Raw genomic sequence first — 18710 nt, forward strand, 5'->3', positions numbered from 1 at the left:
CCAGGGCTCTAACCCGGACCGTTCGATGGAGAGTCCAGCGCACTAACTAGTAGGCCACCGTGCTTTCCCAGATCCACACGAACTTCAGATCCATACAAACACTTATATAGTATGAAATGTTCAAGCAAGTAACCGTCTACACGATATCCTACCGGTATACGTTGGATCAAAACTGAATTTAAAAGCAGAGACCGATACAATGTAGAATGATATTTTTTTGTACTATATTTCGGCTGGCCAAACCAGCCTTCTTCAGGTACAATGGGAGTTTACATTGGAAGGTGTGTTTTATATAGTACACTGATAGGGCCCTATGTTTTGTTAAAACCTACATATCCACTGGAATGTACTGGATAGTGATTTATCCGGTGGATAGTGTTACCCCAGATCTCTTTTTCGTGATGGAAGATCAAGAAGATCGAGAGGGAGTGGGATCACTGAGCCTACCATCAGTGGGTCAGCAGTATCCCTCATAAAACGAAAAATGGACGTCGAAACAACGAAGAAAAGTAAGCTTGAAAGCGGGAGAAGTGATTTTGCTTGATAAGCATAAAAGCATTTTAACCTTATTTCCGTAATGAAGTCAAACACAACATAGGTGTATTCTCAAGCTTGCTTTGAAAGCCTTTTTCGTACCTGTGCGAGATGAGAAACCGTTTTAAACCAGTCCTTTCAACTCCTCGTCGAGGTCGACAGAGCACTTCCTCGACCAGCTCAAACACCGAGGAAAATGTTTCTTCTAATAGTCCGGCTGGAAATACGCAGCTAGAAGAGTCGGCGCCCAAGGCTCACGAAGGTACGTCTGTCATCTGTCATTATTTTTTTAAATTCAGGGAATGATATAAAAAGTATTAACATCTAGGTGCAAGGTTTTGTTTTTTTAGCTTCTTTTGTCTCTTCACAATTTTCAATAATAAATCTTTTTGTATTTTTTTGTACCTGTACACTCTCTCATAGTATAAAAATGTTTGTATTGTTATAAGACATTAATAGTGGGGAGCAAAGGGTTTATGCGTGACACGTGAAGAGGGCAAAAATTAGTCTGTGACGCATGAAAATAGGGCAAAAAGTATACTGTGACACGTGAAAATAGCTAGAAAAGACAAAGGATTCGTGAATTCTGCTGTTTCAAGTATACGTGATGCGGAAATTTGGTTAAAATTTTGCGTAAAATGGGATCACGACACCCCCTTTGCCTCCCTCTTAATAAAAAACAATTATTAGACTATGTGCCTGAGTTTTCTATGAGTGGATAATCAATGAAGTACAACCATGTTGACTATTTTTTATAAAAACAAGGGTTAGAAGTGTAATTGTTTTAGACTTAGTAGACACTCAAAGGATTGCCCTCCCCCCATACTCCAGGGAGCTGTGGTGTCCTGATGGTTTGTGTGCTATGCTCTGAATTGAGTGGCATGGGTTCAAGCCCTGGTCAGAGTCAATGCCTTGTGTTCTTTGCTAGATGCTATTCTCGTAGTAGTGCTTCTCTCCACCCAGGTGTTAAATGGGTACCAAATTCGCTGAGGGTACTATGTGATGGACAAGCATCCCATGCTGGGGAGAGTAGAAATACCCCTGGTCGCTTGATGGGATAAGCGTCTGCCTAATACTCCACTAGACTCACTTTACCTTTTATCCTAACTTTAAGGTTACCAAGGTATACCTTAAATGACCAACACTGTTCCATTTTTTCTGCTGAAATACTGTATGTTATAATTCTAACAATGAAAATTGTTGTTTGCATTAGCAGATTTGCACAAAGTAATGTGTAGGACATTTATTTTTAAAGGCATAAGTTTTAAGAATAAGAGGCATTTATATTGTAAATACAGTAGAACCCCGGTAACTCGAACTTGGATAACTCGAACAACCCCGCTTACTCGAACAAACTTCCATTTCCCTTGGATTTGACCTCATTTTTCAGTCATTTTTACTCGGTTAACTGGACCTCGGATAACTCGAAAACCCCGCTAATTCGAACTTAATTTTGTTTCCCTTGATCAAAATTTGGGTCAAATTTACCCTGATAACTCGAATCCTGGCTCCTGCAACTCACCGCGGTTGCCCATTGATTAGAGCAACAAAACAGATCACGTATTTGACAGCTTTTTTCCACTCTTATCCTAAGAATTTATGATCGTGTTAGAGTTTCTGACGAGATAAGTTTAATTTGCACTGTGCTGTATACTGAAGTGCTGTGAAGACCCGTAAAATCAGTTAACTATCAATTATTAACTTCGCAAATTAAATATTCAATCTACCCCGATAACTCGAAACCCCGCTAAATCGAACTGTTTTTCGTTTCCCTTCAGAGTTCGAGTTACCGGGGTTCTACTGTACTTCTAATGCAAAGTTCACTCTCGATTGAAAGTTACATAGACATGCATTTTACATTTACATTAAGTGACAGACAATAAAGACTGTTGGTAGTTGTTGTAGTTGTGAAACTGGTCCCTTACAGTGCTGTGCTCTAGCAGGGCCCAGGTGCCAGAGGCGACTTGCTTCTGCCTTTGGGCGACGTAGATAACTTTGTTATTATAAAAGCTTTTAAGAGCTGGGCACCCAAGATTCCTTAAATAAGAGCCTTCAGGCATCCTGCAATAATATTACCGCAAGAGCACAGCTTTGCCTTAAATTAATTTCAATATCATTTTTGCTTGTAACCAGTGAGTTGTTATAAATCAATGTTATACGCAGTGTAATTACTGTTTTTATTCACTGTTGCTACAGAGGAAACACGTTCAGAATCGTTAGAAGCAAACAGCACTTCAAAGCAAAATGATGCTGACACAGCAACATTCAAAACCCCAACACCGTTATCATCTTCCACTCCTGCAACGGGATCACTAAGAAGGTCACGCATCAAGCCAGCAGTCACCCCAGTGGCCCGCTCTCGACCGAATGCTGCAAATAAAGATAAAACAACACCAGAACTAGCTAAACATTCATCTGATGCAACAAGAAAGGAAGAAAATCACTTAGTTCCACAAGATCGTGTCTGTAATAAAGATGATCAGTTGTCTAAGAGGTTGGTGTCAGATGAACGAGATGGTGAAGCAGATGCTGACTCTGTTAGTGCTGGTAAGTTTGCAAAGAAATGGAACCTTGCTGACATTGTTTTAGATGTTCAAGGAAACTGTTTCACCCAAGTAAGATTCCCCGTTCCCAGGGTTGTTGATAAGGGCCGGCTGCCAGCTAATTTCACTGGCTGAAGGAGAACTTAGATCCGGCTGAAAATTCACATAAACACAAAGCCTGGGTAAACTTTTAGTGCTGCCAAGGCCAGAAAAGCCAGCTGAGCTTGTTAATGAACAGGCTTAGTGTTTTAATTCTTTTTTTTTTTTTTTTTTTTTTTAATTTTATTCAGCATATGACACAACAATTACAAAACATACTAAAATAACTAACAGTATCGACAATTCACATGAAGCGCGTCAACATAGTCCATTATAACCGTTAACGTACTGACAATACTACAAGACTAGAATAATTACTAACAAAAAAAAATAAGTTACAATGATATACGCTGCTTACATTAAAGTTACTTACAGAAGAATAAATTACCTACAAATAACTTACGATCATTGATAGATATATAGTTAGCTTACAATAACAACTCTACAAAATACGATGATGACGAACACACTTATATATTAACTAACAGAACCGAAATTATTTACTTATAGATTATTACCATGAAAGATACAAACGCGATTACATTGCTCACAAAATTTATTATTCAATATCTAAAAAAGAAGAAAGAGGAAAAAAAAGACAGTTACAGTTGTCATGCTGTTCAAATAGTTCAAATAATAATGATGCCATCTACATGACTAACAAAAAAGGAAATGACATAAATTAATTTGGGATTAGTACCCATTTTTTTTTAAAATAATCTTTCTTTTTGATCTTACTTTCCGTTTCATATTTAATGGCAATTTTAGTACGAAATCCTTGAATTGTGGGTTGAATTTGGCATCTTCTGCAGTCCCATATAAGTAGTTTACCAATGATTATAAAATAGTTCAGTAAGTTGAGTAAAGGGCATGGTTTGGATAATATTCCAAATAAAATATCTTGGAGGGAAAGATGAACCTGCTGATTTGAGATTTGGTGCCAGTAACCTTGAAACTCACTCCAGAACCGTTTAACAAAGGAGCATTGATAAAGAAGGTGGTACAAGGTTTCCGGTTCTGCCTTGCAAAATGAACATAGGTCGTCTGTTTTAAAGCCTATTTTGTGTAATTTTGAATTAGTGTATAGAATAGAGTTGAGCACTTTGAATTGAAATCCTTTTACATAAGATTCAAGTACAACAGAGTGTGGCAGACTAAAGATTTGTCTCAGCTGATCAATAGAAAAGTTAAAATCGTTCTGCAGTTTGTTTATGATATTAGGAAATTGTGCTATTTTGCAAACAAGAAGTGAGTAATAGTCTTTTGATTTCTTTTTTTTGATGTCAAAGATGTTATCGTCAATAAAGAAGGATGGAGGAGCTAAAGATGGACAGGAAATAATATTCTTTAAAAAGGGCGGTATAGAATGGCGAAGGCCAGCCCATTGCAAATAACTAATATTGGTTATCTTGTCTGACCAGTGGCTTAGTGCATCGTTTATATTTGAATCAAAATGTAGGTCTTGGATACGAATCACGCCCGCCTCAAAATACTTTTTGTAGAAGACTGGTCTTTTTTCAATACGAATTTCCTTATTATTCCAGATAATATTTTGCCAATCTCGTTGAGAGGCAAAGGAATCACGAAACTCCGACCACCATGAGAGCATTTCACTGTAGAACTGAGAGAAGATGTTGTAATCTTTTATATCATAGTTGCAATTTAAAAAGAAAAACCCTCCCATGGGATCCAGCAAGTGGTTTAGATATGATTTCCATGTTCCGTTGTTGTCATTAAATATGCGTTTTATCCATGCCAGCCTTAAAGACTTGATCATGCAATTTAAATCAATCATTTTTAAACCGCCTTCCTCGTATTTATTTACTGCCGAAACACGGGTGACCTTATCCGTCCCATTCCATAAAAATTTAAACAGCAGTTGATTCAGTTCTTTCACTAATTCTTTAGTTGTAGGCAGAATCGAGCAAACATAAACAAATTTTGGAATAAGAAAAGATTTGATGATTGTAACCTTGCCGTACACAGATAAACCTCTAGAGGACCAGATTTGGATAAGTTTTTTAATACTATCCAAACGTTCAATGAAATTCTTTTCTTTTAATAGTTTTGGGTCGTACACCTGTACGTGAAGTACACCCCCAGTGCTTTAATTGGCTGGTTAGGCCATTTAATGCCAAACGGTTGTGCTTTGTTTTTTTTTGATGAACCAATCCACATACCCTCGGTTTTTGTGTTATTGATCTTGAGGCCTGAGATATTCTTAAAAAGGTCTAATACTTGAAATAGTACTTTGGCCGAGCTAGTGTCGGCGAGCATTGCTGTTGTGTCATCTGCGTATTGTAATAGTTTTGTCTCTTCCTTGCCAATAGAGATACCCTTTATAGCTGGATTTTGACGAATGGCAATTGCTAACGTTTCTACAGCTACAATGAAAAGATAAGGAGAAAGTGGATCTCCCTGTCTAACGCCTCGCTCAAGTTTAAAAGGTTTTGAAATCATGCTGTTGTTAATTATACAGCTTTCTATGTTTTTGTAGAACAGTTTTACCCAGCGGAGAAAGTCAGAACCAAAATTAAAAGCTTCAAGACATTTAAAAAGGAAATCCCATTCAATACTATCGAATGCCTTTTGAAAATCAATGAAAATCATTAAACCAGGGATGTTTTCTTTAACAGTCCAATCCATAATATCATAGATGGAGCGAATGGTTTCGCCGATAAAACGATCTTTAATATACCCTGTTTGATTATGATGAATGATATGAGGTAAGACATTTTTAATTCTCGAGGCTATTACTTTAGACATAATTTTTGCGTCCACGTTAACAAGAGAAATTGGGCGCCAATTTTCAACGAGAGAACGATCTTTACCTCTTTTTTCTATGAGAGTGATAAACGCTTGCTTTTGAGATTGGGACATCTCTCCTTTTTCGAAACAATCATTAACACATCTAATAAAGCAATCGCTGATTAAAGGCCAGAATTTTTTGTAGAACTCGATCGGAATTCCATCGTTCCCTGGAGTTTTGTTGTCTTGAAAAGTATCGAGAAGACGGAAACAATCCTCCGAAGAGATTTTACCTTCACATGATTTTTTTTGTTCTTCAGTTAATGTAGGAATATTTAAATCATTTAAAAAGGAATCAATTTTAAGATCAATGTCCGTAAGAATATTATGAGTCTTGTACAAGTCACAGTAGAATTGTTCTACTTCCTTTAGTATACAGAATGGATCTGTTTTGATTGCCCCGTTTATATGCAGTTTTCTTATATGTTTCTTGACGTGATTTCTTTTTTCTAAATTTAAGAAGTATTTTGTACTCTTCTCGCCTTGTTCGTGCCATCTGGCGCGTGCACGCACAATAATTCCTTTTGTTTTCTCTTCATAAAATGATTCTAATTGTTTCTGAGCGGCATATAACAGGGTAGCATTGTCGTCACTAGGGTTGGTTTCAGCAGCTTTTTTCGCTACATTAAGTTTATTCTGGAGTTTTGTTTCTGTTTCATTTTTTTGCTTTGATCTTCTTTTGGAGTGACGGATAGCGTGGGATCTTATGTTATATTTGATCCAATCCCACACACATCGATCATCAGAAAGTTCTTCCCGTCCTTCCGTAATCCACATTGGGATCATTTCAGTAACACTGTTGACATATTCTTCATCATCTAACAAAGAGCAGTTCATCTTCCAGTAATTTGGTCCTCTACACTCGTTATATGGTTCTCCGCAAAATTCTAGATAGATCGCGTCGTGATCGGTTCTTATAGCAGGAATTATATCCGTCAGTTGTACAGAATCATTTAAATTATTCGAGATTAGCCAATAATCCAGGCGACAAAAAATTCGAGGAGATTTTTTACTCCATGTGAAACTTTTAACGTCAGGGTTTTTAATTCTCCAAATATCTACTAAATCAAGTTGACTTTGCAAGCAGACGATGCGAGAAGTGACAGATTTTCGTTGAGTAAGAGTACCACCTTTCTTGTCAATAGTAGGATTAAGTGGACAATTAAAATCGCCTCCGATTATGATGTTGTTTTCGGAATCCAGATCCTCGTTTTGCAGCGTAATAACTAATTTGTTTAAGAAAGTTACAATTTCTTTATCTTTATTCGGTGCAAATATGTTTACTAGAACATATATCTTATCTTTGATTTCAGTTTTCAAAATGATGTAACGTCCCAAAGGATCTAGAATTTTTTTATGTATGGTGCAGTCAACACCCTTCTTAATTAGAATTGCAACGCCGCGAGAATTAGAGCTACCATGGCAAGTTATAAGTTCCGCTCCCCATTCATTTCTCCACTGATTTTCCGCTGCTATCGTGGAGTGAGTTTCTTGCAAAAATGAAATGTTTGCGCGTTTCCGGCACCAATTAAAAATGGCCCTCCTTTTTTTAAAATTGCTTATTCCCTTTACATTAAGCGATAATAGTTTTAGCGCCTCGGTCATCTTTTGAGATCACAATTGTCGCAAATGAGACTGCAGAAGGAAGATTGAAACAAAGGAAAAAGTGATAATGAAGTATTTGAAATGACAACTGTAAATGCAAATCCAAAGTCGAAAATAAACAAATATAACTTAGTTAACAGAAATAAATACGGTACAAAGCCAGTTACTTCGCGAATGCAAGGTGATCTAAAGACTAAATAAAACGGTTTCCACTGAACAGAATTGAGTACAATTATTAATACATAATACAATACGTGAAATATAAATTGAACTACATAAAGTAAAAACACAAATACATCAATTATCCATCCGACGTGCATTTGAGAGCTACAGCTCTCCATCTGCTTGGGTATTACTACTCATAATTGCACCATAATATGGAAGATTTTCTGTTTCCTTTCCTCGGTAAACTTGACCATTTATTATCAGTTTGTCGACCTTAAAGAAGGCTTGTTGTTTGTCTCGCTTAGCTTTCTTCAGAACCGGGTATAGTTTTGAATGGATATCATCTATTTCTTTAGGATAATCATGTGCAAGTCCAATTCCGGTGTCTTTCAAGTTTTTGACTGAAGACCAAACAAATTGTTTGTCCTGGTAGAAACTGAATTTTGCAATAACAGGTCGTGGCTTATTAGGATTGTTTTGGTTGCGTCGAGTTGGCAAACGATGGACCCGCTCAAACCGAATATCATCAACATCCTCTTTTGGGATATTCATTTTTTCCTCAAACATAGATTTAACTAACTCCTCAGTATCACTGGGCGTCTCACCTCTAATCTCCGGCAAGTTGAATATCTTTATATTCTCTCTGCGGGTGTAAGCCTCCAGCTTAATGTTCCTGCATCTTAGCTGTTGGATGTCTGCTTTCAGCTTTCTGAGTTCATTTTTGTTGTCGGCTGCTATGGAACACGTGTTGACCATGCTAACTTTGAGTTCGGCTAACTCTTCTTGATTGGAAGCGACCGAAATTTTCAAATTCTCATTCTCCTCTTCCACCTGTGTTAAGCGTGTTTTCAGGGCTTCTAATTCAGGCAACACGGCTAAAAGTTGGTCAATTTTGGCCTCCATTCTTTGCATGTTTGCCGAGGCTTCACAGCAATGGCCGCACTCCGCGAGGGTTTCTTCGTCAGTTTGAGAGCCATTTTCGCGTTGTCTTTTGCGCACTGGCCTTCTTTCGCTTGAATCATCCTTTCCTTGGTCTTCGTTCATCATAAATACAGACGGAGAACTGAAAACCTTTCAAAATCACATATTTTTTTCGAAAATACACAGAGCTCAAAAATCTACGTCCTTCGCCGTGCACTGCCCTAGTAACAACCTAGTGTTTTAATTCTTATATGTAGCTACATAACACCCCTGCATTCATTATCAATGACAGCTTAGAGTTTGCAATATTAACTTTGGTCAACCATTCCAAGTGGTTGTCAACAGCTTAGAATTTTGCAGCATGTGTAGTGAAAGGCACACAACATTTTTTGGGTCTTTCTGTCCTTAAGTGTTTGTTTGCTAAGGGGGGAGGGGGGTGGGTTAACGGTCCTTAAGTGTTTGTTTGCTAAGGGGGGAGGGGGATGGGTTAACGGTCCTTAAGTGTTTGTTTGCTAAGGGGGGAGGGAGGATGGGTTAAGAACGTTCCCATCTACATGTATAGAAAGGCAGGTGGTCCCCCTGGGTCCTGCAGTGAATCACTGGTATGCTGAGATGTCAAAACTGACCTTTTTGCTTTATCTAATTATCTTGCAGCTTTACCGACTGAAAATATTTTGAAGTCTCCTTCACTCAAGGAGAGAAATCAGCCAGCTTTGTCAACCAGGGGCCTGGCAGCAACAACTCCCACTTTTACAGACACTGAGCATAGATCCCAGCCTGTTGCACAAGACATTGTAATAAAACCATCGCAAGTACAGAATAAGAACATGCCAAACTCAGACAATGCTGTGACGCAACCTATTGATTCTGGGGCAACCCCTTCATTGCTGCGCCGCAAGCGAGTTTTACCCAATCTGGGGTCGGCTGCAAGGAGAAGGCGTTCTTCTGTGTCCAAAGAAAATGTGGATAAAAATCCTGATTTACAAGAAATAAGGCAAGAGGAGATAGATGTGCCACACAAAGATCTGGGACACATAAATGTAAGTTACTTACATTTGCTACACATTTCTTTGATAAAAAGAGGATTTTGCTAATTGACAAAGTGATTGATTTATCAGAGATCTCTTAAGTTTATATTCTTTATGTAGTCTTTAGATATGACACTCTTAATAACACCAATTTTTTTTTAAAAAAAGGATTACCTTACAAACACTTTATTTTTCACACCGTTTATGCCTGTGATCTCATAGACTTGCCACAAGTCGACCTCACGAGTTTTCACAGTAAATATTACAGTAAATAAGCGAGTGATTAAGTGTGACCTTCCACGGGAAAACGTACATTAACGACTTCGCGTTAAATGCTTCAAGTCGTTTGTTAATCGTTCATTTGGCCTTTAAATCGTTTAGAAAATCTTTAAAAGCATTTGGAAAATCGTTAAGCTTTTTTCCCTTGTCGTTAAAATCGTTAGAGAAATCGTTTGAACTGTTTTCACAGGTCGTTAAAGTCGTCAGCAAAAGTCGTTCAAAAAGTCGTTAAAATTTTCCCTGAACGGCGTTTAAAAAAGTCGTTCAATTTAAAAGTAAAGCGTCGAAATTTCCTTGTGTCGTCACCATTGTTCAAACTTTTCCTAATCTTGATTTTTAGGAACAAAGTACTGCAGAGTGTGGGGGCAGCAGAAACAAGAGATTACGTACTTTATCAGAGGGAGATAACAATGCTGATCATGCAATACCACCTGTTGCAGTATCAGATATCCATGACAAGGAAGATGAGGAAGGAGAAGACGAGAATAAAAAGAAGGTACCGTGCTGAACTTGCATGTCCTATCTAACCAGTACTAAGTGTAAATAGCGAGCATAAGAGCGGTTTTCTCTTGAGTGTTGAAAAGAAAATAGTAATAATGTTTGATTTAGGTATTTTGCAGAACTACCCTTAGTGATTTAATAGTTTGGAAAAATTTGTGCCACTTTCTCAACCAATCAGAAGTAAAACCAAAACCAATCATGATTTCCTTGCATGGGTTTTTCTCTCGCCCTCATGAAATTTGCTTCGAGTTTTGATTGGCTCAGTAGATTGCCTGTGTGATTGGCCAGAGTGGTAGCTTTGGTTTTGGTTTTACGACACTTAACTGAAAACTGCTCATTTCCAAATGATTCACAGGATAATAGTTAAATCATTCATTCATTGAGGTTTGGAGCAAGTGGGCATCAGGGTTTTGCTCCCGGGAAAATAATCATAAAGACTCTACCCACTTTGGCAAACTGAAATCAATTCAGATGTTAAGAAACAGCCAGGCAAAGTCATCATGATGTTCACAGCTGGTCAATTAGCCTGGTGGCTGGCCACACTCTAACTGTAGTTAACCAAACTTGATAGTGCCACTGTATGCTAATGAATACTTGTCTGACATCTTGTAAAAATGGCTCATAACCACTGTTTATCTAAGTCAAGCTGTAAAAATATGATCCATAGACAGGTTGTTGCAAAATTAAACAATCTTCCTGCTCAATCTTGCAGAATATTTTCTGATTTTATCCCAGGCGAGAATCCATGCAGTTTGTCAGAATTGTAAGAGTAAAAATGTCTTTCTCTCACATAGATGTAACAAGAGGCCAGGCTCCAGCTTGGTGAACTTTTGTCTTCCACTGTAAGGCAGGACCTTGCTTTACTGATTACATTTTTTTTTCAGGGTGTCAAGCGAAAGAGAGGTGGCAGACCCCATAAACTGAAAGAACCGTCTGATCCAAGTCACATGACAATGCAGCACTTGATCTACTTCAATCCCAAGTCCAATCCAATGACGTAAGCCATCATTAAATCACTGATCATTATTAACCAATTAGCAATGAAAGATCAAAGAAACCAAACTAAATGCCAACATGTAGGCCTCAGGCTGTCATGTTTTAACATTTTACAATCCATTTCTATCCTCACCATCAATAGTCATCCTGACATCCTAATGAATTCCTGTCATTTTGCTGAATACTGTTCTACAGAATCAAACCATTATTTCTGGTTTTCATATTGCAACCCAGGTATAAAATAGACTTTGTGTAATGATGGAACATTAAGCACTTAACAGTTTTATGATTGATGAACCTTTACCCAACCTACCACCCATCCCTTATCCTGAACCCCCCACTGACCTCCCCCCCCCCCCCCCTGATACCAGATTGACTGGAACTTAAAACATTTTTTATGGACTGAGAAAGGAAAACCAGACAGTAAGGACAAGAACCACCAAAAAACTCAACCAACACATTATGGCAGCTCTGGGATTTTAACCTGGGGTGCATTGGCAGGAGGCGAGGGCTCTCACTGCTGTGCCTTCTCTTGTCTCTTTGAGCTTCTAGAAAATATAATAGATAAATCCACTTCCCTTTGATAAGACATGTTTACATTCTTGCAGATCAAGTCTGGCAGGAAAGAAAAAGAAGGCAGCTGATAAAAACAAAGGCAAAAACAAGAAAGGACAAGATACCAGTAATTCACAGTAAGTCTGTATTTAAATGTTACATGTAGTGCTCATCGCAGTTATAAAATATAGATACTATTTCAGAAGACGTGTGAAAGTGCTAGGCCTGTATTCTGGAAGTTTGTGCCAACTCAAGTTAGAACCTTGTCTAAAGTATGAACGTTACACAATTTTAGTTTTTGATCTTGAGTTTTTTTGCAACTAAGAGTTCACAGTAGTTCAATGCATATATATATATGTACAAGAGGCCTACCATTTGAAAGATATGGAGATGCTTGTCATCTCGCTTAGGGGTTAAAGTTATGGATTTTGGACAGAATGACAACATCTTTCTCTGTCAACTTAGGTCTCGTCTAGGTAACACATGAAGAATATAAAATGCCTCATACTGTTTTGGTGGGAATTTGCAGTGGTTTTTTGTCCCCTGACACGATAAATCTGAGGAAACAAATACCGTAAAATTCCGGTTATAAGCCCCCCCTCCGGTTATAGGCCCACCATCCTGGAAACAAAAAAATACATCCGATTATAAGCCCCCCTCTACCGGACAACAGTACTGAATAGGGCTGAATGTTGCTTTATTATGTGTTTCTAACTTAAAAATGTATTTCCATCAACACTCCCATGGCTCGTTTTGAAACGTTTTTTTCATTCCGCTTATAAGCCCTCTCGGATATAAGCCCCTCTGCTTATAAGCCCACCCAAAGCCCCTTACGAAGTTGTATAAGCCCAGGGCTTGTAACCAGAATTCTACGGTATTGTAAATCAAACTGAAACAGAAACTTGTTAAAAATTCATACTGGCAGGAGGCTGACCAGTTGGCTATTTGCAATGCATGGCGGAGTTGAATTCAGGACCACCGAACAAAAATTCATCTAGACAGATGAGGCATGAAAAATGTTATCTTTCAGGGGTAAAAAAGGCTTGAGCCACTTCTAGAATGGCCTTTTTTTGTGGTAATTTAATTCAAATTTTCCGTCAAGCATCCCAGGTCCTTTCATATTCGAGTCCCCATCCCTGGGCCGGTCTCCTTCGTATGTCCTCTACAGAAATTAGAAAGCCGTAAGATCTGTTAATGAACTGTTGTAGGGACAGGGAGTCAGAAGAAGAGACAGGCTCTGTAAAAAACCCAGCCTCCATTTGTGGATCACCAGCCAGAACAAGGCCAGAAGAGGCCAAAGAGCCAAGTGTGGATGAAGATAATGTTGATGGTGCAGCGATCGCACCACGGGTTAAACTTGCTGCAGATGGAAGCATAATCTTGGATGAGGAAAGGTACAATTACTTTCAGTTTTATAAACTTTAAAACAAACAAAGTGAACTGTATTGTTGTTTAGATATATACTAGTTATGCAACGCTTTCGAGTGGTATACTATGGAATATCCCACGAGTCACTTGTATTTTCTCGGTATACACACGAGCCTTTAGGCGAGTGTGTATACCAAGAAAATACAAGTGACAAGTGGGATATTCCGTAGTATACCATGAGAAAGTGTTGTGTAACTATTTTATACCATGCCATAGAAAATACGCTCACTAAATTTCATCGAGAATAAGATCGCAGCGCACGATGGGAAGGTTGGGTTGAATACCGTCGAATATACAATGGCTTTCCTGTATTCTGATTGGCTGTATTTTCTATGGCATGGTATAAATTGTTAGAATATTATCTAGTTATTGGTTTGAACCCAGGAGTATCAGTAGTTCATATAGTGTGAGCACCCGGGTTGGAGTAGTTCTGAAAAGAACTGTTGTTGGTGACTGACGTTTTAAAATCATAAGTAGAAGTCACAAAGACTCTTAACATGACTCTGAAGATGGCCAGTTGCCACTCAGATAGTCGAACGTCAGTTACCAACAACAGTTCTTTTCAGAACTATTCTTTCCTGGACAACCACACTATACACCTTTTCCCAAAATGCCCGAAAAAAACCTGTATTCCTTTGTCTTCATGTTAATTGGTCTTCACCGCCTTCTTTTAATCCAAACATTCTTAGTTTTGACTTCTGCAGATGCGATTGAGGCCACAAAGACCAATTAACATGAAAACAAAAGAATAAATGTATTTTCTGCCTTATAAGAAAAGGTATATATGTTGTGGTTTAATTTTATATTTTACATATACATGTACAAACTATATATTGTTAGAGTAGATAATTTTACCACAAAGCCTCTTTTTCAAAGTGCAAGCTTGTTAATTAAATTATTTTATATCATAAAAAAATTTCAAATCAGCAGAGGTGAAAAAGAAGACTGTATGAAGGGACAAAGGTTTGAGAAGAGTTTTGCACAAATGAGGCTTGGGGTTGAATTTTGAAGTATTGAAGAAAATTATATGCATAAGGCCTGTTGATCAGTAAGGCCTTGGGTACATTGTACTTAATCATGTGAAATGATGAGTAAATTTCAGTGAACTGTTAACCTGAAGCACATGTTTAAATTTCTGTTCTTTTACAGCCTTCTAATTCCCAAGTCACCAGAAAAGACCCTTGATGATAGGTGAGGTGTAAGAACTTTTAATAGAGCTGCTGTTGCTTTCTGAGCTTTTATAATTTCGTTTTTTATCTTGAGAAGAATAAAGGTCATTATTATTATTATTATTATTATTATTATTAAAACTAAAGTTGTCCGACGTTTGGATGTAACTAACATCATTATCAAGGTAAAATGTTGTATCATGGTGTGAATATAAATTAGTTTGTGGAAAATAATAGACATTTGCTGCATGGTTATGTAAATAGTTTCGCGCGGATGGCGTCAGTTTGCACGTTTAAAGTTGGCTTTAGGTCTTGAATAATTAGCATTTCGTTGATGAGACAATCGAATTTGCTGCGGCATTTCTTTAAAACTGAGAAGTTTTAGTCCACAAACTAATTTATATTCACACCACGATACAACATTTTACCTTGATAATGATGTTAGTTACATCGAAACGTTGGGCAACTTTAGTTTTAATATTTCTACTGAAGTTTTTCAGTAAACTGTTGATTATACGATTTTTAATAATAATAATTATAACTTTATTTCACGCAATCATTAAAAATACAAGCACCGATAAAAAGGATTAAGAATTAAAAAAAGCTATATAAAAAGGTACAATGTCTTTGTATAAGCGAGAATTAAAATCTTAAAATCATTTATAATATGTAATTAATTTTTGATTATACGATAGTATTATTATTATTATTATGATTATTATTATGATTATTATTATTATCATTATTATTATTATTATTATGGCAATGATACATGTAGGCCCCAACTGAATTGACGGAGGAGGGTCTGAGTTGACTGAGTTGACTAAAGGTCTGAACCTTCTGCCTCCTGTACCTCCTTCTGCCTCCCATACCTTTTACTCCCTTTTCCTGCACCTTTCCGTAGTGGTTCCCTCCTCTTTGTCCCATATCCATTGCAAAATATAATGAAATGCTGCAAAATTTTACTTGTTTTCTCCCGGTTCCTGTCACCTTAGGAATCCTGCTTCTCACCCTGCCTTCTCCCACCTCCCGCCCCTTTTCTCCTGGGCTCCTGCTCTCCTGTCCGCCACCACTATGATGCTAGTTTATCTTTTTGAAATGAAGCTCCCTTTCTCCTCCATTTGTATCCAGAACAACTCGATTCCTAACTCATGTTTAATGTGACTTCTGCCCGTCTTAACACAGTGAAATTGTCTACGAGGATGCTGATGCAGTGAACTTTGGTGCTTATTTAAAGCATAGGAAAGTAGAGAGATGGACACTTGAGGGTATGTTACATGAACAGGAAGGCTCTTAATATGACGTGTTAGTTTTGTAAATGACTGTGTGACATGGTACAGTGTAACCCTCCTATTAGGGACGGACCATCGTTTTTTTAAAGGGGGGTTGGGCATTTTTCTGGGCAAAATATTTTTTTCACCATCAGGTTACGCAAGATTTTTTTAAACGTTCTTTTTTTGTGGCTCCCCTTGCACGATTTTTTTTCGTCGTTTTTTTCTGTGCAGGAATTTTTTTTGGAAATTGCCCAACCCATAATTTGCATCACCAGACAGTAGTTTTTGGATTAATTCAGTTTTTCTTCTCTGTAGAAACACAGAAGTTCTACAAGGCACTCAGTCAGGTTGGAACGGATTTCAGTCTCATGGGGCCTCTTTTTCCCAGCAGAAAAAGAAGAGAGCTTAAGGTTTGTGTTTTTTAAAATGTGAACCTGTTACCACATTGCAGCTCCGTTTTCTTGTGGATCTGTTCCCTTTTTAAGCGATGACGTGTAACTTATGACGTCATCGCTTATTGCCATCGCACGATGGGTTCTTTTATTCTGTCGTCTGTTAGTGCAACTAAACAAAAATTTAATTTAGCAAATTTAACTTGACAAGAAATCGCCGCGTATAACACAAAAACAAAATACCTCCGGGAAGTTAGAATGGAAAACTACAATAAATAAACGAAAGAGACTAATTATATATTATGGGATCTATTAGATTTAGTAGACAGAAATGTCTAATTCTTCAGTATAATTTAAAGGGCCGCTGTGAGCAAGAGACCGTTTGACCTTTCTTTAAAAGCTTGCTCGCGCGTATCGTATGTCGTTTATCAAATGTCACACTACAATATAACACAATCTTTGTTGAGACAACACAGGGAAATCTAAAAAAATATTAAAAATTTAAAATGAAATATAACTGTTGTTCAATTTAGCAAATCTACGAAGAAAATGTATTAATTGCATCCTTAGCCTGTGAATTCATAAGTACTGTATTTATTTCAGTAAATTCTATCAGATCCAAACTATGCTATTTATACACTAACATTGCTTCTTGTGTTTGAAAAATGTAAGCTGCAGTTGTATAACAGTCTTTTTCACGCACAAGGCGTCAGCTACTTATATTTACGTTGAGCCTTTGACAAATTTCCTCAAAATTATGTAAGGCTCCTTCTTAAAACGTCATCGCTTCTGCGTGCATTGCGTGCCATTTATTATTCCCAGGATATGCCCTCCACCTCTCTCTGGCATGTACCATACCCCTCTCCCTCCCCTCCCCCTCCTTCTCCATCCCGCCTTTTGTCCCTTCTCCCCCACCCCACTAGTCTCCTATGACTGGAAGGTTGCGTGACGAGCCAAAATAACGTGCTTCATCGATATTGGGTACTTATTTTAATTTATTTCTTTTCAGGCCAAATTTAAACGTGAAGAGAAGCTGCACAGAAGCCTCGTGGAAAAAGCGCTTCGTAAGCATCTAGTCTTGATAATGTCCTATAAAAATCTGTTTACTGTAACAATATTCAACACTTCATCGTGTGAGTCATACTTAGTTTGACTGTATGTGTTTTTCTTCCTGCAGGCCTCCGCAATCCCATTGATGTGGAGTTGTTTACTCCAAAAGTGGACGGAGAAGAAATAGATGATGACGTGTCAAGCACGGACAAAACCACTTCGACACCTCCTGCGCAACAAGAGTAAAACCATCTTAAAACCAGTTCATGTACCTTGTTGTGTCCAAACAATGTCTTCAAAAATTGAACGAACCCGCGGTGTTCGACGTGGCAGCTTAACAACGTGACGTGTAGCAGCGTGGCAACGTCTGATTGGTCGATTAGAATCGGGTACTCTTCGTAAACGTCACGTGTTCTCCAAGACAGTCGCGTCTCACGAGAAACAAAAGATACCGTATGTCCGAACTAATGCATGGTGAAGTGCAAAGAACAGTCATCGAGACAAACAGTCGAGGTGCTGTGCACTTCCTAACTGGGGCTGACTTGTCTGTTTTGTAGCTGAGATGTGTTGTAATAAAAGAAAGGCAGACCATAGCACTGCAGAACAGTAGGGTTTAATATTCGGAAGATTTTTTGTTCATTGTTCCAAAATAACTTCGTGGATGAGCCCCGCTATCACGAAAAGAACTTTGGCAAACTCCCGGACTTTTTAGGTCACATGCCACAATAGTTAACGATCAACAAACCCTTATTATTTAGCATATTTTTTTTTACTAAATTTTAGCCAGTGCATGGTCCAGTCACTATTTACTTGGCCGCTCCTTGTACGAGATGGTAAATTGACTTAACAAAGTGACTGATCGTAACTTTTGGATAATTTGTGAAAAAAGTGGCCGTGGTTACACCACCCTTGGTAAACGCGTTTTCCCAATATATTTTCCATTTGTAAAGTTAGCCTGGGTTTTATTTACCGTGTTTAGATAAATGAAGGTTACACGTATTAAACAAGGGACTTAAAAGGGTAAAAACTGTGGTTGACTTTTAAGTTTCACCAAGGCCCAGAATTTCCGCGTTGTAAAGGCGAGTTAACTGGAAATTCCAATTTTCGACACATCAAACAAAAGGTGTAAACCCAAGCATTCTATTTCAAGTTCAGTACTCCGACCAACAGGGACCACGGAGACCTTTTTAAACTGGTAGGGCTAAAAGGCTGGCTAAGACAAGCAAGCATTAGGGGTCACCGTTCTGCCATTTATCGTGTAAAAATTTCATAGCGGAGCTCCCGCGAGAGCCGAAGGCGCGCGAGCGGAGCATCCATAAGTAAGAAAATGGTTATCCATCGAACCGAGAAATTTTGGGGGTTG

General features: G+C 38.0%; 1 protein-coding gene across 1 annotated transcript; it reads left to right on the forward strand.

Moving 5' to 3' along the window:
- Nucleotides 1-483: 483 nt before the first annotated feature.
- LOC144652544 (uncharacterized) lies at nucleotides 484-18392 on the forward strand. Its single transcript, XM_078512592.1, has 12 exons — nucleotides 484-796; nucleotides 2731-3081; nucleotides 9330-9715; nucleotides 10323-10478; nucleotides 11368-11480; nucleotides 12088-12171; nucleotides 13243-13428; nucleotides 14612-14653; nucleotides 15817-15899; nucleotides 16221-16315; nucleotides 17307-17361; nucleotides 17475-18392. The coding sequence occupies exons 1-12, from the start codon at nucleotides 646-648 to the stop codon at nucleotides 17591-17593; spliced, it is 1821 nt and encodes a 606-aa protein (XP_078368718.1). The 5' UTR covers nucleotides 484-645; the 3' UTR covers nucleotides 17594-18392.
- The last annotated feature ends 318 nt before the right edge of the window (nucleotides 18393-18710 follow it).

This window comes from Oculina patagonica, chromosome 4, assembly GCF_052425735.1.
Source record: "Oculina patagonica isolate OP01 chromosome 4, crgOcupat, whole genome shotgun sequence".
NCBI classification, from domain to species: Eukaryota; Metazoa; Cnidaria; class Anthozoa; order Scleractinia; family Oculinidae; genus Oculina; species Oculina patagonica.